Source organism: Aquila chrysaetos, chromosome 12 (assembly GCF_900496995.4).
Source record: "Aquila chrysaetos chrysaetos chromosome 12, bAquChr1.4, whole genome shotgun sequence".
In the NCBI taxonomy this organism is placed as follows: Eukaryota; Metazoa; Chordata; class Aves; order Accipitriformes; family Accipitridae; genus Aquila; species Aquila chrysaetos.
Genome location: NC_044015.1, coordinates 33,112,708 through 33,133,549, shown reverse-complemented (window position 1 = coordinate 33,133,549; position 20,842 = coordinate 33,112,708). Strand labels below are relative to the sequence as shown.

At 42.6% G+C, this 20,842-nt stretch overlaps 1 protein-coding gene across 6 annotated transcripts; it reads left to right on the top strand.

The window, feature by feature from the left end:
- Positions 1–656: 656 nt before the first annotated feature.
- EFCAB14 (EF-hand calcium binding domain 14) lies at positions 657–20,835 on the top strand. Of its 6 annotated transcripts, none has more exons than XM_041127801.1 (11): positions 657–935; positions 1,820–1,968; positions 5,271–5,416; positions 7,316–7,414; positions 11,726–11,836; positions 12,696–12,821; positions 13,649–13,840; positions 14,533–14,613; positions 15,865–15,976; positions 16,866–16,997; positions 17,854–20,835. In XM_041127801.1, the coding sequence occupies exons 1-11, from the start codon at positions 760–762 to the stop codon at positions 18,027–18,029; spliced, it is 1,500 nt and encodes a 499-aa protein (XP_040983735.1). In that variant the 5' UTR covers positions 657–759; the 3' UTR covers positions 18,030–20,835. The 6 variants fall into 6 exon arrangements, with proteins under 6 accessions (XP_040983735.1, XP_040983733.1, XP_040983732.1 ...); XM_041127798.1 differs by having other exon boundaries at positions 660–935; positions 12,699–12,821; XM_030032300.2 differs by having other exon boundaries at positions 663–935; positions 12,699–12,776.
- The last annotated feature ends 7 nt before the right edge of the window (positions 20,836–20,842 follow it).

Below are 20,842 nucleotides of genomic sequence, written 5' to 3'. Positions count from 1 at the left end.
GTCACCGGGGGAAAACGGCAAAGGCCGGGCGCGATCGGGGCTTTTAGGGAAGGAAAAGCAAACGAACAAAAAGAGCCTGGCTGAGTGAGGGTGCGTAACAGCCATCCCACCGGGCGCGGAGAGCCGGCGTTTGGGAATATCGCTCCTTTGCATGGAGTTCTTTGGGATTTGGCGCGGCTTTGTGGCAGGCAGAGGGCAGGCAGCTGCCAGGCAGCTCGGCTTCCCTGCCGCCGTTCTCTCCGGGAGCAAGGGCCTCCGCCGAGCCTGGTGGGCGAGGGGACGGAGGGTAACCGCGGCGGGGGGCACCGGCCGGGCCGCGCCCCTCCGCTCGGCCGCTTCTAGCCGCCCCCTTCACCGCCCGTCCCACCCGCTGGGGGCGGGACTCGAACCCGCGGACCCTCCGCGCCTTCCCCGGCCCCCGTGGAGGGCGCGCCTGGGCCTTTAAGCCCCGAGCGGGGCGGCCCCGCGGCGCCCAATGGGAGGAGAGGCAGGGGGAGGGGAGGGGACGGGACGAGGAGGGGAAGGGAGAAGAAAGGGCGAGGGCGGGGGAGGAGGGGGTAGCGGGGAAGGCGGGCGCGCGGGGAGGAGGGGGAGAAGAGGGCAGCGGAGGCGGAGAGACTGTAGGAGGCCGGGAGCAGGCTGGCGAGCCGGGGCGCGCTGGCGGCGGCAGCGGCGGCGGAGGAGGAGGAGGAGGAGGAGGGGGGAGGCGGGAGCCAGCCCCCGGCCGCGCCGCCGCTGCTGCTGCCGCCCCACAAGAGGATGAAGAAGCGGAAGGAGCTGAACGCCCTCATCGGCCTGGCCGCCGACGGCCGCAGGAAGAAGCCCGCCAAGAAGGGCTCGGGCCACCGGCTGCTGCGCACCGAGCCCCCCGCCTCCGACTCCGAGTCCAGCTCCGAGGAGGACGAGTTCGCCGGGGCGCGGGGCCGTTGCGGCAAGTGAGTCCCCGGGGCTGCCGCTGAGGCCCCGGCCCGGTCCTTCCCGGCCGCCTGGGGCTCTGGCCCCGGCTCCGGGCCTGCCGCGGCGGGAGCCCCTCGGTCCGGCGGGTCAGCTTTGGGGTTGAGGGGGGTTGTGGGGCGCTGGGGGCTGCCAGGACAGACCTGGAGCCACCCTGGGTGCGTCTGGCCCAACAGGTCGCCTGGCTGGGGGTAGAAGTGGATCTGAACCGCCCTCTGGCTTTCTTCTTACTGGTTTTTCTGTTCTGTGCTCACTGCGACTGAAGTCCTTAGAGCCGCTCGGGGTCACTTGCTTGAAACGTTGAGCACGCTTATCCGTGTGTGTTGGGCGCAGCACAGTCCTGTGTCTGCGAGCTGACGCAGGCTGGTCTTCTTGTGGACGTGATGTGCTTTTTGCCAGTAAATAAACTTTTCAGTTAGGTAACAGCGTTATTAATGGGCCTCAAAGAATAACTAAAAGTAGGCACATCACAGAGAAACTTAGGCTTTGGCAGTTTAGGATAATCTAGAAGTATTTGTCATAACATTATGGTAATACCCTTTTTTGAAGCCTGCCTTCCAAGCTATCAAGCAGATGTTCCTAACATAAGTTTATGCGAGCAGAGCAGGAAATTTTAGTAAGGGAAACCTGACAGCTGCTCTTAAATATGCTAGATGTGCCTCCTGAGGATAAACTGAACAGAGAGTAATAGCCCTGATCTCACTGTAGAGCCTTATTTATTCTTGGAAAAGCTCTTGGTTAGCTCTTGTCAGCCAAAGCATGTACTGTTCTGGCGCTGTCCCTTACTTTTATAGAACAGCATTTAAAATAAAATTTTTCTAGGCACTGTTGAATATTCACAATCTGTTATGTTTGTTTTATCCAGGGGAGACTATCTACGATGCTGCAAATTCTGTTACCCATTATGTGCGTTTGTCATTCTTGCCGCTTGTGTGATAGCATGTGTTGGCTTAGTCTGGATGCAGGTGGCTCTCAAGGAGGATCTGGATGCAATAAAGGAGAAGTTTCGAACTAGTAAGTATAAACGTAACTACGCTATTTCACATTTGCTTTGGGCAGTACGAAGAGCTTTGGTTGCCTACCAGCTTATTCAAAGTCTGAAAGTACTGAACAGAAAAACTGCCCCTAAACTGAGGAGTCCTGTGGGCCAAAACCACTTGGAGGCTGGGTGAATCTAAGGCAAATGTTATATATTCTTGCCTGCTCTATACCTTCTGAGGAGCAGGGACACTGGATTAGGTGGGCCTGTAGTTGCTTGTACGTACATTTCTAAAATTGCTGACTTTGGTCTTGGGAGTGCTCTTTTCCAAAGGAAGCCCCTATTTAAAAAGAAAAAGTTCTAAGATGTAAAACAGTCTAGGGGATTTTGATGCATCCCTTAAAAAAATTAATGGAAAACAATCTTCTTGTTTTGAGCTCTTTTAAAAACCTCTAATGTTTGCTGTGGTGTTACTGCAATTTGAATATTGTTTCGGTATTACATTGTTTTCTTCGTGTTGGTGTGGAGTTACATCATGTTTAATACTTTGAAGTATGGAGTTAACATGAAGCATTTTGCTTGTAGGTCTCAGGTTTTCCCTGTCCATCTAGGATTTCAATATTATAACTTCTGTAGTGCCGAGGTGTAACAAATGGTGAGATTTGCGTGTAACGTATGCTCTCAGTTCTCTGTACCTCACCTCTGGACACAAGATATGTTTTGGTGCCTTATTTTAGTCATGTTTAAAATCCTGTATATTGAAAAAGGCAAGGATAATCTGAGGATCTGTGTGAATGGAGCAGAAGAGAGTGAAGCTTAAGCATTCAGGTAGTCTCTAGCTGCTTCAGGAAAGCTAGGTAGTTACGTTTTGCCTGAGACGCACTGCTGTTGAGTGTGGGTGTTGTCCCATAGCTTTGGTCTTCATCTTAGAATTTTTGTGCCCGGCACATGAAGATGACCTTAAAAATAAGGCTGGTGAAATCAGTTCAAAAATTAGCAGGCTGCTAGAGCTGGAGGTAAGCAGAGGGCTTGATTTGCTTGTGGTAAAAGAGGTATTGAGGAAATGTGTGTACAAATTCTTTGCTGTTGGTGTTTAGGGCTTCCTGTTCAGGCGTGTAACTCTGCTGTGAGGTGGGGAGTCCTCTGCCAAGGTGGAACCTGCTGGCTGGCGGAGAGTGAGAGAAAGTATTGTTGATAGATGTGCTTTTATATTAACTGATACTGAACTCTGAAAGTCAGCCATAACTGGCGTCCACTAGTTATGGAGGATACTTTCAGTTACAGGCGCTGCTTTGTAGCTGTGAGCGTACTGAACAGCTCAGGAGTAGCTGTTCCTGTGTTCTAGGTAAGCTGACTGCTGCTCTTCATGTACTGCTCTGCTTTAAGTATCTACTGGCAGTAAAAGTTTTGCACGATGACAACATTTGTTGGCTTGGGTGTAGTTAAGTTTCATCATTCCTGTTCTACATAGAACTCTTTGTTAAAGCAGTTGTTTTCTCTGAGCTTACTGTCTGGCAATTACAGATGTGCTTGTTTTCTCCTTAATAGCTCTGATAGAAAAACCATGCATTTAATACTTTGTCTAGTGATAAAATAGTCTCAGATTTCCTTGCCACTGTAATAGCATGCCTAGAAGCTGGATGGGAGCCTCGTAATGAGGCACAGTGTTAAAAACAACAAAAAAAAGCAGACAGCAAGAATAACCTGGTTCCAAAAGGTAACATTGTGCTTTGGTGAGGTGTGTGGGTCGGTGGAGAAACAAAGGCACAGAATCCATCTGTCCTACAGCAATTTTGCCGAAAACCAAACCTTCTTCCTCTGAATCTTCATCCAGATTTTTTTCCCCATAAGAGCAGATTCCCATGGCAGTATTTGTTTGTTAATGTTCTGCCATCCTTTGAACAGACTGAGTATAGTATGAGTGCTTTTTAAAAGTTAAGACACCTTTGCATCTAGTATGTTTGGGATAGGGGGAGGTCATTGTGGTGTTTCCCTTCAGTTGTTAGTAATGATGCTAAGAATGCTCATAGTACTTAACCTTCCTAGCACTGCAAAAAACCCTTAAGTGGGGTCTCGCTGTACACAGTGAGAGTGGCAAAACAAAATAATTTGTCTGCAAGAGCCTCTGAAACATCAGATTCAATGTGAACTGCTTGTGTCAAACGGACAATTAGCTCTCAGTCTGTTTTGGCTAAAATACACCTTTCGAGGTCTTACTGAACCAAAAGTGCTGTTTGGATCTTGGGTGATCAGTGCAGGCTCCTCTGTACCTAGAAATGACTTTTAGGACTTGCTTCAAGAAAAGCGAAGTGGGTTTTTGAAGATGCATGGCTTTCCAGCTGTGTGTGTTGGGGCAAGCACTCCACAGGCATGAAGTGTTCCTGAAGGTTTCCCCTTTTGACCAGATGGGTCACCCATAGAAATTTGTTCTGGGAGCTGCCAGCAGCGTACCGCGTAGATCCCACTGCTCTTGGAAGTCTGGTCTGAATGATGGCAGTTTGTTATGGAGCAATCTGGTGCTGTGTTACAGGGTGGAGGTGCAGGTTTTGGAGAACTGTCCTCTCCATCTCAAAACCTTTGTTTATTTGTTTCCCAGACCTAGGGATTTAGGATTGCCTAATAGTGCTTGCAGCTAAACAGCTTAGTCACTGCAGACCTGGAAGAGCTGCATTTCTGAGGCTCACTTGAATTGGTTTGAGCTGCATGTTTCCCCCTTCCTGTAGTATTAATTGCAGTAAAAACTGACTTTATTTCCAGGGGCCCTTGTTTACTGATTTGTTTACCAACAAATGTTAGTGTGTAAGCTTATACATTTTTTTCAGTTGTCTTTCTGTCACATGGAACAACTGTAATCATGTTAATCTCTTTGGAATTCACTTCATCGTCAGCAGCCCCTTTGCAGTCTTGGAAAGGGCACTGAGGTTCATTTCACATGCCTCCTTTGCCCTGGTACTGTTGGCAGTTCTTAGTCACAGTCCCATTACTATTTCATGTTCCTCTGAAAGTAATGCAAAATAACTGCACTAAATAAAGACCTGCTGAGGCTTAGCCAGAATGACAGTACTATTGCAAAGTGTTAAATTTAGTACCCAGGTCTCTCTGGGTTCTCTCTGCAGACATTAGTCCTCTTAAAACAAAAAAGAGCTGTCATTCTCAACAAACGCTTAATTCTGAATTGGCAATAAAGCCATATGTAGAAACTGTTACTGCCTTCTTTCACTGCTGTAGATGTTGCTGCTTGTAATTTGTTTTCTGCCTTTCAATGTTGTTTACCCAGACTTTTGGGTTTTTTTAAAACGAATGTAATTATTTTTTCTTTTTTTTTTTTTTTTTTTAGTGGAATCTAATCAGAAGACATCATTCCAAGAAATTCCTAAACTGAATGAAGATTTGGTGCAGAAGCAAAAGCAACTAGAACAAATTGAGACTGGGGAACTGGGGCTAAATAAAATTTGGATAAATATCACAGAGATCAATAAACAGGTGAGAGGGATCAGTGCTTGGTTTTGAAAAATAATAAAATATTCCATTCAAATTTATTTTTACAGAAATTAATTTCAAGTGCAGTGCTGAGCTTTTAGCTAAGGACTTCTGTGACCGTATGCTAAACTTTTATTTTTAAAGTTAAAATGGAATATAAGCCTCATTATTAAACAAGCAAAAAAAGTTTGGGGATCTGGTTCGACTGGAGACTGATTGCAAAGAGGAGAAATTACGCAACTGGTGGAAAGACTTCAGGCAGAACTTGAAAGAGCCTGAGAACTGTGCAGTTCTTAATTTTCCTGCCAAATAATTGTGATGCTTATGATGAGAGATTTGAAATTTCAAATTTCTGAGAGTGTCTGCAAACGTTTCATAAGCATGAGAAGAGTTACCTGAATCAGTACGAGTTCATGTTGCTACAAATGAAGTACTGGTGTCTTGTGAATATAAAATCTGCTAATACACACTTGGAATCTGAGCTGGTGTAAATCTTAGCTCTGTTTATGCGGCTAGAACTAAGCCACTTAACAGAAAGCTGTTTCCTCAGCTGCTGTATTAACTCAGGCTTCAAACAAAGCATCCAGCAAGGCTGTTATTGAAATTCTTGCCTCTGAAGGTAAAAGTTCAGAGCTGCTCACATTTAGTGGTATCAAGAGGTGTGTGTGGGGAACCCTCCTTGACACTGGTGCTTTGGGTTTAATTTTCATGAGTACTGAGGTGCCTGCTCAGATTGGTTTTTCTTCAGTCCCATGCAGTGGTTAAGTGCTTAATGAGGCACATAAATATGTTTGAAAATTTGACTTGCTTTCTTTAGCATCTGACAGTATGCATTATCCACTGATATTTAGGTGCTTCATTAAACTTTTAAAACGCTGTCATCTGTACCTGGATGTTAAAGATACTTGCACATGGTTCTTGCAGGCCCTCAAATTACTGCAGGGTCTGGTTACAGTCTGAGCCAGCTCTTCTGGGAATCAAAATTTAGTTACTGGGTTTTTTCTATGAATTGTTGGGATGTGCTGCTGGGAGTTATTTCAGCCAATATTCACAGCTGTGGAACCAGGGACTCTGCACTCCAGCTGATCAACATTGGCCTAATGTAAAATTAGGATCTTGCCCATTTCCTCAGCTTGCGAAACAACTTTTTTTTTTTATAACCAGAAGAAAGTGGGTTTTATCTGCTCTGCTTTTGTGTTGTCAAATGTGGGAAGAAATTACTTTTCTTTGTTTTGACTACTGATGGCTACAAATTGATCTTAAAGTGATGGTGTTAGCAATTAATGACTAGCATGTAGTTGGAATGAATAAGTAATCTTGAAGACCCACTGAATAACTTGCTGTCTGGGTCAAACAGTTGACAGAAATTGAGCTAACCCGCTGTACCTAGATTGTAACTCTTCCATTTCTGTAGCAGAAGGTTTGGGTGATACATGCAACTTCTTTGCCTGTCACTCAACTAGAGAAGTTGCGTGGTTTTGCTGGGTTTTGCCAGGCAGGTTTGATTGCTAAATACAGAAGTGGATGACTGTTTCTTACACGTAAGGGCTTCTTGCACAATTTTTTAAATCTTTCATGGGCAACAGCCTCTCTCTAAGGGGATGAATGTAAAATGGGCAGAGGCTGCCTTATTGAAAAGGAGGGGCTTCTATGGCTTTCAGTTAAAAAAAACAAAACAAAAAACAAACCAAAAAAACAACCAACTTCTGTTGCAAGAGGCAGAATATTTTTAATGTAGCCTAGGCAGGATTTCTAAACTAGAGACAGGGATGTTTTGTATGTGTGTACATACATAATTTTGTCTTGCCTTATGTTTTAATGTCACAAATTAAGTCATAATACTGGGGAAGGTCAGAATCAGGATTATGTTGACTAATTCTAAATATTCCTCTTTGGTTTTAGATATCACTATTAACCTCAACAGTAAATCATCTCAAAAACAACATAAAGTCTGCTTCTGATCTGATTTCTCTTCCTCTCACAGTAGAGAAACTTCAGAAGGCAAGTACTGCAAATGTGGCTATTGCTAAATGCATTCTGTGCTGCTAAGCTGCAGCTGGGCTCTTGGGGACAGCAGTGACAACAGGAGTTACCTGAATTGCATGTGAGGAGTATTTGCTTCTCTTGTTTTTAAATCGGACTTCATGTACTTGATATTGTATGGTCCTATGATAAGGTATGGCAGGTAAAAAATTTGAAGGCCTTGTTTGTCCCTTTCTGGAGATGCATTTGTTTGTATTGTGTTGTCACTTCTTTACCTTGGACCTCATCTTTCTGGTTGCTTTCCCTCAGGTTGCTAGTCTGAATATCATTTAAGACACTTGCAAAAAGTCTGTCTGCAGTTTTCCAACTCTGCTTGTGAATAGGTGCTTTGTTTAACTTTTTTTAATTGGAAAAGAAAATGGAATGTTTTCTGGAAAACTTCCTCGTCTTCAGCGGTATATAGTTCTACATCTGGCTCTGCATTTACAGTCTTGAGGCAGGTAGGGGTCTAACTTGGGAGCAGTGGACCTGGAACATTAGCATGGGAGCTTTCTTGGTGTTCAGTACACCCACAGCAAAACATGAATTGTACTGGGATGGTTTTCTGACAATCGCTTGAAAGATGGGTGACACAAGGTTACTTCTAAAGTGACTTCTGTTAATACAGTGTCTTACCGTGTGCCTTAGCTGAGCATTCTTTACCAAAGAACTGTCCTGTTTATTTTGGTAAAAAGAATGGCTTGTTGAAACTCCCCCGGCTCTTCCGTGGCAGTTCTGTTTATTTAGCAATAAACATTTATATTGGGCTAACACCTAATGTCAGTCCAGTCTTTGTAGCTTTTATGGGTTTCCACTTCTCATTTCCTATCCCTACAAAATTAGTGTATAATCAACAAGCTAGTCATATGCAAAGCAATTAGTGTGGTTTGGCTGATCAGGCTGACAGGATTTCTTCTTCTGGGAGGAGTACAAAGCTATTTCCTAAGTTTCTAATTTGCTGTTATGAGCATGCTGGATTTGCACTGTGTCATATCAGAAGTAAGTCTTAAGGCAGTACCTAGTCTGGAACCTGCACCTACTTTATTATATATATCACACATATAATATAGAAAAACCTCGTTGTCATCTTTCTGCCTTTGGTACTGTCAGGACAAAGTGTTGGTGTCAACAGGTTTCAGCTTGCAGTGATCTGCTGAACAGCAAGGCTTTTTCATGTTGAAATAAGTCCATCCTTGGTCACATTTCATGAAAATCAAAGATCTTGGGAACTTTTGAGTTCTTTCCAGTCTCTGCTGTTGAGTCTAAGTAAGGTGTTAGATGTGGCATCAGTTTCCACTGCTCTCTTGATGCCATCTTGCTTGCATTTATGTTTTAGAAGGTTGATATCATAAAACCAGACCTGGAATCCTTCCAGGAGGTATATTGCGAGGTGTTGAGTATAGAAAAACTATTTGGAGGTTTAAATACAATAGTTTTAATGGTTTGTAAGTGTCATGCTAATGGAAGGCAATAGGTTTCAAGACTTGGGCTTCTTTTTGACCTCTGTGTGCATGCTGCACTACCTCCTGTCACACAGGAGAACTTCAGTGGCTGTAGGTGGGTAGCCTGGCTTTTGATAGCCCTGGTGAAAAATCTCATGCTCAATTGTCCTTTGCATTGAGCTGTCTTTGGAATTACCTGCCTTTCTTGGAGGAAACCATCTAGCAGCAGTCCTGGCTAACCAGGGAGGTCCCAGTTGACTGGAGGTTAGCAAATGTGACACCCATCTATAAGAAGGGCTGGGAGGCGGATCTGGGGAACTACAGGCCTGTCAGTCTGACCTCAGTGCTGGGGAAGGTTATGGAGCAGATCATCTTGAGTGCCCTCGCACGGCACGTACAGGACAATCAGGTGATCAGGCCCAGCCAGCATGGGTTTACGAAAGGCAGGTCCTGCTTGACTAACCCGATCTCCTTCTATGACAAGGTGACCTGCTTAGTGGATGAGGGAGAGGCTGTGGATGTTGTCTGCCTAGACTTCGGTAAAGCCTTTGACACCGTTTCCCACAGTATTCTCCTGGAGAAACTGGCTGCTCATGGCTTGGGTGGGTGTACTCTTTGCTAGGTAAAAAACTTGCTGGGTGGCCAGGCCCAGAGAGTTGTGGTGAATGGAGTTAAATCCAGTTGGCAGCTGGTCACAAGTGGTGTTCCCCAGGGCCAGTTCTGTTTAGTATCTTTATCAATGTTCTGGATGAGGGGATGGAGTGCACCGTCAGTAAGTTTGCAGACTACACCAAGTTGGGAGGGAGGGTTGATCTGCTTGAGGGAAGGCAGGCTCTACAGAGGGATCTGGACAGGCTGGATTGATGGGCCAAGGCCAATTGTATGAGGTTCAACAAGGCCACGTGCCAGGTCCTGCACTTTGGTCACAGCAACCCCATGCAGCGCTACAGGCTTGGGGAAGAGTGGCTGGAAAGCTGCCCAGCGGAAAAGGACCTGGGGGTGCTGGTTGACAGCCGGCTGAATATGAGCCAGCAGTGTGCCCAGGTGGCCGAGAAAGCCAATGGCATCCTGGCTTGTATCAGAAATAGTGTGGCCAGCAGCACTAGGGAAAGGATTGTCCCCCTGTACTCGGCACTGGTGAGGCTACACCTCAAATACTGTGTTCAGTTTTGGGCCCCTCACTACAAGAAAGACATCGAAGTGCTGGAGCATGTCCAAAGAAGGGCAACAAAGCTGGTGAAGGGTCTAGAGAATAAGTCCTATGAAGGGCAGCTGAGGGAACTGGGGTTGTTTAGGCTGGAGAAAAGGAGGCTTAGGGGGCACCTTATCGCTCTCTACAACTGCCTGAAAGGAGGTTGTAGCGAGGTGGGTATCATTCTCTTCTCCCAAGTAACAAGTGATAGGACAAGAGGAAATGGCCTCGAGTTGCACCAGGAAAGGTTTAGATTGGATATTAGGAAAAACTTCTTCACCAGAAGGGTTGTCAAGCATTGGAACAGGCTTCCTGGGAAAGTGGTTGAGTCACCATCCCTAGAGGTATTTAAAAGATGTGTGGATGTGGCTCTTAGAGACATGGTTTAGTGGTGGACTTGGCAGTGTTAGGTTAACGGTTGGACTCGAACTTAAAGGTCCTTTCCAACCTAAGTGATTCTATGATTCTATGAAAAGGCTGCTCTACTTAGAATAGGATTTTGGTTTCTTAAGCCTTTTTCCCTGTAGGTACTGTTCCTGAAAATGGGGAGCTGCCTGCTGGTGTTAGTCCTGAAGGACTACTGAAGGGGTTCCTCTTGGACAGCGGCTTTTGTTCAGACTGATGAAAGGTGCTAAAGGTATCCTGAGGTCCTCCAGGGCAGAGAGATTGCTTTCTGAACCTGTGTTCAGACTTGCAAAATGAAGAGCTGGAGGAAGATTTGTGTGGCTATCATTTGAATATAGTCTGGGTAGCTAGAGGGTCACTTCAGTGCCTTAAGAGCTTATGAACATAACAGGGTCGTAGGAGAAGGGGATTTTTAGATGGGTTCTGTTTGTTTTAATGATCAAAGAAAGTATTTAAAATGGAATGAGAAGCATAGGGGCATGCTCTGTCTCATTACTGTAACTTCCACTAGTGTTTGTGCGTGTCCTAGCTAACAATCTGACTCTAGGTGCTATGCTGTCAGCTGCTAAAACACCAGTGCAGCTTTACAGAATAGTTACTTTCTAAAGTTAGAGTTGGGCTTGAAGACAAGGGAAGGATGAGACAGGAGTAGTCAGAAGCAAAGGTAGCTGTCAGAGTGTGCTGACTGTACCTGCAGAATTCACAGGGGTTTTCCTGATGCTTCAGAGCTATTCTTTCATTTTAAAAAAGGCAATGCTTGCTTGAAAATCTGCAGCCTTTGGCAGACTAGTTTTGCCACGTGTGATGTGTCTGATGGGTAGCCCTGAAAAACAATTAAGGCAGGATAAATCAGTGATGTCAGCATCCTTGTATTCAATACAAATACTCCATGTAGAGAGGGGAGGTAAGATGTCTTCATGTCAGGATTCTTTTTTTTTTTTTTTTTTTTTTTAATTAATGCCAGAACACTTGTATTGTTTTGGGAGTGGGAGCAGCAAACCTGTAATTTTGGTTGTCTAGCTTAAGTTGTCATAGTGTAGAGTGTGTCTTTGTTTATTGGCCTGGAGATGTGATGGGTATAATTCGCAATTTTGTCTGCAAAGAAAATTCTGAATACTTCAAATTCATGTGCATATTTTTGTGGCAGTCTGCCAGTAGTTTCACTAACAAAACACTCTGTTGAGCAGATTGAAACTTTGGGACAGTGCAGTTTGAGGAAGGCTGAGATTTTTGTCATCTTCTTTATTCCAGACTGTAGCAAACATAGGTAGCACGCTTACCAGTGTTTCTCATGATGTTGAAAATATACAGACAGCTATTGAAGAATACAAGAAATCCATAGAAATACTCCAGAATGATGTGGTAAGAAAATGTACTGATTTAACATTGCGTTTTAACAGTTACCTGCCTAATATGAAGCAAGTTTAAGAATTGTGTGGAGTTCTGCCTTATGTCTTCAAAATACTTTTGAAGTTTCAATGGGTGCTGGTTGGTACATTAATGAGCTAATCTTCTAATCCCTGTGTGGCACCTCCTATATGGTACCGAGTATGTATTTTTCTGGAGCCAGAATTGTTGGTGCCTACTACACTGCAGATTTTTGCTTCCTACTACACAGATGTGGAGCCTTGGGAATCTCTGCTTCTGTGCAATGCAGCGTACTGCTTATGGTAGCTGTCAGCACTGTCTTAGGATTCGGGATGGTGGAAGCATTGAGATAGTTTGTTGGTTGAATTAAGGATGAAATCACTGGCCATCTTTACCAGAAACTACTCACTGTATTTATACTGACCTCTCACTTGGGATTAACAAACTGAGCCAATAATTAAAGTTTTTCAGCTAAACTGCAATATAGCATTACTTTAATAGGAATACTTGCAGATAAAATTTAGATTAGACACATTATAAAACTTGATTCAGCCAGTGGGTGCTACAAAAACGTTGCAGATATGGCAGTGTGTATGGTAGCAGTGAAATGTGTATCATAATACTTCATTAAAGGGAGCAGCGCTAATTACGAGGGTTTAATTAAAATAAATTTGGACCTTAGGTGTTTGAAGGAGAAAACTCTGTATTAGCCTAGTTAAAATACTGCATGCCCAACAGACATGAGTGACTATAGTTGTTGCAAAACATCCTTGGCTACAGCCTCCCAGTTATTATAAGCTTAGTATTTTTTTTACAAGCATTTGGTAACATAATTTTCTGCTTCTTTCCTTAGAAGGAATTAAAACAGATACCTTCACTTCCTTCCACTGTTGTGCCACGGACTGAGAGAAATCAGACCGAAAATTGCAAAAAGGTATTTTTCTCCCTTGCGCGGGGAATATTGTTACAAGTATCACTGGTATGTAGCTTTTTTGTGTGTTTTGCAGTACTGTATTGTACAAAAAAAGTATGTTTTTTATCGTGACAATACAGATAGCATCCTTCAGAACAAAATACAAGATAATTTTGCTGTGGTTTGTTCCTGCATATGTGCAAACAGGGAAGTACCCTGGTCTGAGAGTACTTTTTTTGTGCTCTAACTGGGTGAGGAGTAAAAAGGCTGAAATGAATATCTAACAAATTGTAGGTGTACTTTGCTCATGTAAATGGAAATGAGTTAAAGGCTTTTTATGGAATGGATTTTATGGCAGGTACTTGCCAATCTGATTAAATTTGGGAGTGGCATGTATTGAGTCACCCTCAATATAATGAGGTGTGGAAAGCAGGGATTCAGCAACCAAAAAAAAAAAAATAGGATAATGTGTGGGTGTTTAGCTGAATGGGTTGGAATGGAATGACTGCATTTATTTACACTTAATACAGTCGATATCTTCCTCAAAAATGAATCTTGTGTATAAATATCCCTAGTACATGCTTTCTTGGGAAAAATAGTTGGTGTGGTTACTAAGCTTGCCCTGGAAAATTAGATGAATAGGCTTTCTGTGTTTGCTGGCACAGCTGAAGTGATTACATTAGCAACAAAGAGGTTAGTCCTGAGGAAGAATCTCAGTTTCAGACTTTGAAAGCTGGAATAACTTTCTGGAAGCTTCCAGTTGGATGTTTTCAGTGGTGTCGGCGGAGAGCCAGTCTGAAGTCTGCCCAGTTAAATTGGGTCAGTCACCATGCTGTTAATAGCAAGAGCACTGCAGAGGTTGAGTAAACTGACGTGCTGGTTTTATATTTCAGGAAAGCCAGTCACTGCATGCAGCTTTGGAAGAGCTAAATAATACTGTAGTGGTGTACCAAAAGTTAAATGACATCAAGCTTCTAAATGTGGATTCAGCCATTGGTAACCTTAGCCGGAGGATTATGCTGTTAGAAAACTCTCCCCTTGCTGTGAATAATCTGGACAAAAGAGAGAACTTGTCTACCAATCTGGTAAGTATTTGATGACTAAGGGTGTCTACTCAGGCTAGTAGTTTCAATACTTTGTATATACTACAGATAGAGCTTTTCAAACCTAACTGAGGAAAATGTCAGAATGAAACTTGAGACACTTAGGATTTAATTTTAAAAGGCTGGAATTTGTTCCATGTTTCTGAACAGGTAACCAACGTTAAGAGTATCTCTGAAGTAGTCATTTCTTCCCTGCAGAATCTACAGAAAAATATCCAAAACACTCTGACGTTTAAGACTTGGGTGACTGCTTAATGGGGCAGGGTTCACAAACCTCTTTAACTATGTTTTGGGAAGGCACTCTGACATGGATCTGTTAAGATCACTGAGGAGCTAGGTGGGCCTCTGGATTGTTCAGTGGTGCTTAAAAGTTAACAAAAAAAAGCTAAAAAAAAAAAAAAATTAATACTAAATATGTTCGTAAATCCTTCCATTGCTTTCTGTATGCCATACTGGGCCCAGTCTCTGAGAACGTGTTCTGTATGTTTAGCGATAAGGAACATGCTGACATTGCTGTGGTAGATTACATAACCCACTGTCTTCATGTTTATTCTACAATGTATTTGTTCTGTTTTTTTCCTGCTTCATGCCTGCCGAATTTGAAGGAAAGAAACTCTATTGTAGAAAATAATAAGCACATGAATAAACTCAGCCCTCCTCCATTTTTCCTGTAGGGGAATGATGCAACTACCTCTCTAAAAGTAGAAAACGAAGATCAACTAGATAATGAAACTCATTCAAATAAAGAACTGAAGGTAAAGTAAGGAAACGCAAATTGCACTGAAATAGTAGAGCATGTCATTCTCTTTATAATTATAGTTTTAAATGAGACTTAATTGAGGAAAGATCTACAAGCAGGCTAATCTGATCGAGTTTCTTTTGAAAGTCCAGAGTAGAAGGGCAGCTTATCCACCCCATTTTGGGGACAGGAAGTCAATTAGGATGGAAGAAAAGTTGGAATAGATTAAAGTCTTGCCATTCTGACTACGTATGGGATATCATAGCACAGCTGCTGCGGTATCCTTCCATGCAGCTGAAAGAATCTTGGGAGGTTCAGACCATGGTCCAGTGGAACAGGGGACTCCGGCAGCCTGCTCATTTGAGTACCCATTGCCATGCTCTCAGCAAAGGTAGCCCAACTGTTGTGGGTTCACACCACAAATGGGGTTACAGTATTTATCCAGGTTTAAAAACTTTCTTGGGTTGCCTTAGAGAAACTTTGCACCAGTGGAATCTAGGAATTAATGAAAGCTGCCTTTTGGTAATGATCTGATGACTGGCTGCGAGCGAGTTTAACAGACTAACTGAATGCCCAAATTGTGGGCTGGGGATAAGAGGTGGCGTTGTTGAGGTTAGTTTCCATCTTCTGGGCAGAAGGCAGGTGGGTGAAGTGGCTACACTGTCAGTTCCAGGCTTGGATTGATGTGAACTCAACCTATCATCTGGAACCTACTCATAAAGAGGGCAAAGGAGCTCCAGACTAAAAAATGTGATGGTTTTACTTTGACAGAGATATAGTGACTCCTGCACTAAGGTAGTCAGTTCTGCAGACAAACATTTGAAACAGTTGTGCAATTGAATGTATAAACGTTCACTCCAAGTATGATTATATTACAATTTTTCAGAGTCTTGCTCATTTATCTAAGAAATACGGAAATTAAATGTCACATTTTTTTGAAATTGGTGTCTGCAAAATAGTTGAATAGTTGCCTGCTTTTCAGATTGAGGTACTGATTCTATTGTTTTTTTACAGGCCATGTGAATTTATTCCTTACATCTTTCCATAGTGGTTTTTTGCTGTTGTTTTTTTGTTTGGTTGGTGGTTGTTTTGTTTTTTTTTTTTTTTAAACTTTTTAAATCTTGTTTATCACTTTTAAACTTGGATCAGCCTGGAGACCTCTAAGTCACATGAAAGTACTTAACGTATTTTAAGTTACTTCTTTTCCTGATCTTCTCTGTGTGCTGAAGGGGTGCTTTTTAAGAATTTTTTTTTTCTACATATGCAGGAAACAGGAGCTAGAGATTCTCAGGTATCAAAACTAAAAGAGAAGCTTCAGCTGATCAGTGCTCTCACAGCCAAGCCAGAAAATGACAAACCCATTGAGACATCAAAGAATGGTAAGAATGTCTTAAAATAGTAATCCCTAACCTGAAGGTTCCCTGTCTAATTCAAAGAATAACTAATGAAGGTCGATAATTTAGACTGTTCCTTAAGATTTTGGTGAAGATTATTTCAGTTAAAGTGGTAGGAAGCTGATGGCTCTAAAACAGAAAACTATGTATGACTATAAAAGTTTGAAGGTGACTTTCCATGTGTATAGCAGGATTCACATGCATCAATAGCTTGTATTTGAAGGCATACCTGTAGAAATTTACACCCGGTAACATCTATTTTTGCTTTTTCAAAAATCTAAGTGTAACATAGAGGAAAGGTCTACATGTCTTCTGACTTGTCTCAGTTCTGCACTTTTGCTGTATATATTCAGTTAGTGCTGAAGATAAGATTTGAAATACTTCATTACAGTAGAACTGTGCTTGCTGTTAATTTGCTAAGCAGCAACTGGGAAGTTTAGACCTTGCTGTTGGGGAAGATAGATACCTGCATTGACAAGGTGAAAACAGCTCAGGTGGGCAGATGTAGTTTGCTTAATAAAGATTGTTCAGCACTTTCAGACTGGGAAGTAGAAAGCACTTCCAAGTCATTCTTTCTATGGGGTTTACAAATACACATCTAGTACAGTATGAATGATTAAAGCTGTATAACTGTCCAAAACCAAGTTTCCTTCCTTCTGTTCTTCCAGTTATTGATAAAAGGGGACAACACTGCTGTACTCTGAAACGATTTTGCAGCATTCTTATGCTATATAGCATCTGTAATGCAAAAAAAAAACAAAAACAAAAACAAACAAACAAAAAAACCCCCACAACATTAGTTTTATCGGATTTTTTTTCTGCTAACTGTAATTCTGTGGAATTAGTAAGACTAACAGAAATTGTTTTATAACAGTTGAAAGTAGTCTGAGTACTACAGCAAAGCCCACAGACCTTTCAAGGCTGGCTTCAAGGTCAGCTGATGACATCACAGAGAGTAATGGACAGCTGAGACATCTGTCCTTACCAGGAATTTCCAGCATCAGAGGTATGTCCTTTCTAGGCTGACCTTTTCTTTTTCTGAATATTTCATGCAAATGTTTAGGAGATGATGAGTATAAATGGAATTATTATATTATAGTGTGTCTGGGCATTCTGGGAGAAATTAGGTCAATTTTAAAAGCTTGACAATTATGGACTTTAAAAAAAGGTAATTAAAAAAAAACTAAAAGGAAAGAATAGCACGTAAAAGAAAAGAAACTGGGATTTAAACAGGAGCGTGCATTATAAGTGAATTATAATTGTTTTGAGTGCCAAAGTATTATACCAAGTGCCCCAGAGATTGGAAGAGAAGTCAAGGGCAGAATTAGGGTGCTGAAGGAAAATGAAGTAGGTATAAGCATGTATGTTTTGTGTTTCTTTTTCTTTTTCTTTTTTTTTTTTTTTTGAGAATACTGCCTGCTCAAATGAATGGTTTCTGGATCTTGCTGTACAGTCTTTTCAGCTACTGAAAGGGCAATGCTGTGCATCAGGAAATGAATAGACACTTTTCCCTTTATATCATCTGTGCTGTTGGTATAGCAACAGTCATTCAGAGCTTGCTTTTGTGGAGGATAACTGCATCTGTATGCAGTTAGTGGCTGTAGAATGGGTTATTAGTTGTGGCCAGAAATAGGGATTACTTTTTTCAGATTTGATGTAATTTAATCCAGAAATGTTAGTGCTTTTTTCTCCTAAACTGTTACTGACAGCTTGCGACAACGCAGAAGGCAAACTACGTACTTGGGGAAGCTTTATTTAATTACTAGGTAGTAAGACATAGTGCAGTAAAACTGGAGGAGCAGCTTATAGGGTATTCCTCTGTAACTAAAGGAACTACTTTTCAATCCTTGTTCTCTTTGCAGATCTTCAGAATTTGTTTGAAAAAGCAACTGAAGATACTGATGGAAAACTATCATATGAAGATCTTCAAAAGCTGCTTGGCTCTACAGCCCAAGAGTCACAGAGCTTTAAGAAATTTGACACAGATGGAGATGAGAAATACTCATTACAAGAACTGAGATTAGCATTAGGTGTATAGGATATATATTTAGAAATGTGATATCAATGGATGCTACTGTAGCTAAAGGAAACTACGGGACATGAAAAACTATGTCTGCACTTTTCCAGTGTTTTACTGATCTCTGGAGCTAAATTACTGTACACATTGCCACCTCTTTTTTTGTTTGCATTTATTGAAAAGAAATTTACAAATTTATATGTCGATAGGACATAATATTGGGACTGTTAAAATCCAGAAAATTCCCAAAGTTGGAAACATTTTCCCCTCACTGTTTCCCTTTCAAGGGAGTTCTTGTTTTTAATTTAAAATGTGTACATACTAAAATAAAACTATGGTTTTATATTTCACTGAAATTTGCCTTAAATTAGAGAGCTGCACTTTATGTAGAGCAGAAGGAAATCTGTCTTGTAAAGATGGGCTGCTTCTGCTTGTAAATATTTGAGACAGAGTAAATTATGCATATTTAAGGGGAAGTTTGTCAGGAGATGTGTTGGTAATAAGCTGTTTACAATGAGAGGCTGAGCCTAAAAGGGATGGTTAAGAGCTTCAGCTAAACTTCTAATTTTGACTAAGTATATCCATGAATGAGTTTGGACTCAGTCAGAGGAAAACAGGAGTGGTAAATCATGCCCATCTATAGCAGGATTTATTTTTAGAGGGAAGAGTTGAAAGTGTTTTTATATCATAAGCCTACAGGAGCAATTACCTACCAAGTGCTTGGGTTTTCACTTCAGCATTCTTTTAGCTTTGCTGTATTGCATCCAGGTTACATTTTGCGAGATGAGCCTTTCTGTTTTTCAGAAAAGAAACTATTGAATAATTTTAACAGATGTTTAAGAGGTAAAAGTCTATAATGCAGCCTACTGAGTAGCACCTGAATAGTTCATGCCTCGGGTACAATCAGCAGTGTGCTGATGGTCTTGGTGACTGGAGATCTTTTGAACAGGGTTGCTGATGCTGCTGGTTTCTTCCATCTACCGTTGTTTGGGTCACTGATGAAGTGTCCCAAGTAAAGCTTCTGGTCACTAGGAGTGTGAGCGGGTGGAGAAGGCCCGGAGTAGACTTGTGGGCTGTTTCCTGACTAATGTGAATGTGATCACTTCTTGGCACCTTTACCTTTTGTGTTCTTGCCAACAGAAGGATGTAAAAAGCAGCATAAGAGTATGCAATTGCATTGGCGTTCTCTACTGATGCTTTTTAAGTGAGGTTTCCTTACTAGAGAGGAGCTTAAAGGTTTGTTTATACCAGTGGATCTAAACACAGACTGTGTTTATAACCTTCTGGAACATAGAAAATCACTTTTGCAGAAGGAATTCTCTTGCAGGCTAGATCAGGGCCAAGTTGGATGATTTTGCTCACAAATATCACTGATCTTGTTGAGAGTTTTTTGCATGATTAGTGAATTGAAGTTGCCCACCTTGCTGAAACATCAATTTATGTGGAAGTCTGTTTGTAATTGTTGACTTTAGACTGGATGTTTTATGAATGATTGTATTCTGGGAGTATGAATCAGTGAAGGAATGTACAAAATGGAACCCTGTTACCCACTGCCTAGGCTTCTTTCACTGTTGCTCTTCTATCCTGTTTGGGTAATGCAGACGTGACCCAATAGGGAAATGCTTTTGATGTGATGTTTGAAAACACAGTATTTTAAAAACAAAACAAAACCAACCAACCTTGGCTTTTAAGAGGACAAGAAGCCAAGATTTGCTTCTTGCCACTTCCCATGCCCTTTTATACACTACTGTATAATTCCTTAACCAAATAAAAAAAAAACCTAGCAATAAAATGTAACCATTCTGGTATTTTATTTGTACATACTGTATCATAGCCGTATGCCAGAGTTTGCAAAATATTTTTGGAAGTTTGATTTGTATGGAATTCAACTTACCTTTAAATTTAAGGGATTATTGTATCGCCATGTGAATCTATTAGTGTTTTGTTTTGTTGCAGTCTGCTTTACTTCTAGAAGGCTCTTCAACAGCAGTAGTGAAACTGCCAGCTAGAGACAGCGTGTGCTGCTCCAGCCACCCGTGTCCTCTGCCTGTGGCCAAGGAGCCGAGCTGGTCAGTAATCGGCACGGGCACAGCTGTCCAGGGGTGCTGCTTAATTTGCATGTCAAGCGCATAGCCGATCGCTAATTGCTGTAGTCACTGCCGTTGTAGGATGGACTCGTGCTATCAATTTAACAAAATCCGATCATTCCCGAGTACAGCGGTCGCTTTTGTTTGGCCTAGGGTAGCCGGTAGCGCTGCGCCGCTGGTCTCCATCCCGCCCGCTTTCCAAAGCCCCGGTGCTGGGTGTCGTAGGCTTCCTCCCCCGTGTTTTAATCACGCTGCAGATGGTAGAGGGCATAAAAGCCGTGGGTGTAATAAGTAACCCTGGTGCGGACGTGCTCTCAGCTGTGGCTCGTGCCTACGGACGGCGGGTTTCCAGAGGGGCTGTTGAAACCCGGGCTGAGGGGTCTGCGGGCCGCTTCGGGTGGCCAGTCCTGGAGGGAAGAGCCATGTCTGAAGGAATGGAAGGGCGAGAGTGAGGAGTCGGGGCTGTAGTGGGAACGGAGCGATGCGCCGCTGGCACTTGCTGTTACGCCGTGAATTCTTGTGTTCGTTTTCAGGCTGTGTTTGTGGTTTTTTAGGGTGACGCCTGTGTAGGGACCGCCGTGTATCTTTCAGTGCAGTTACTGGCCTTTACAGGGAGCGAAGCCGCGCCGTGCTGGGCGTGCCTCGTGCTTCTCTGCTCCGCTGGCTTTGAGCGACGGCACGCCACGGTTTTTATCATGTAACGCGACTTTTAATTTATCTCAATAAAAGTTGGTTTTCGGTGTGCGC

Bases quoted from the DNA above. Each gene is read 5' to 3' on its own strand.
- EFCAB14 (XM_041127801.1), top strand. From the start codon at position 760: ATGAAGAAGCGGAAGGAGCTGAACGCCCTCATCGGCCTGGCCGCCGAC. The intron at 12,822-13,648 runs GTATGTAGCTTT...TTTATATTTCAG, and splicing joins TATTGTTACAAGTATCACTG to GAAAGCCAGTCACTGCATGC. The intron at 13,841-14,532 runs GTAAGTATTTGA...TTTTTCCTGTAG, and splicing joins AGAACTTGTCTACCAATCTG to GGGAATGATGCAACTACCTC.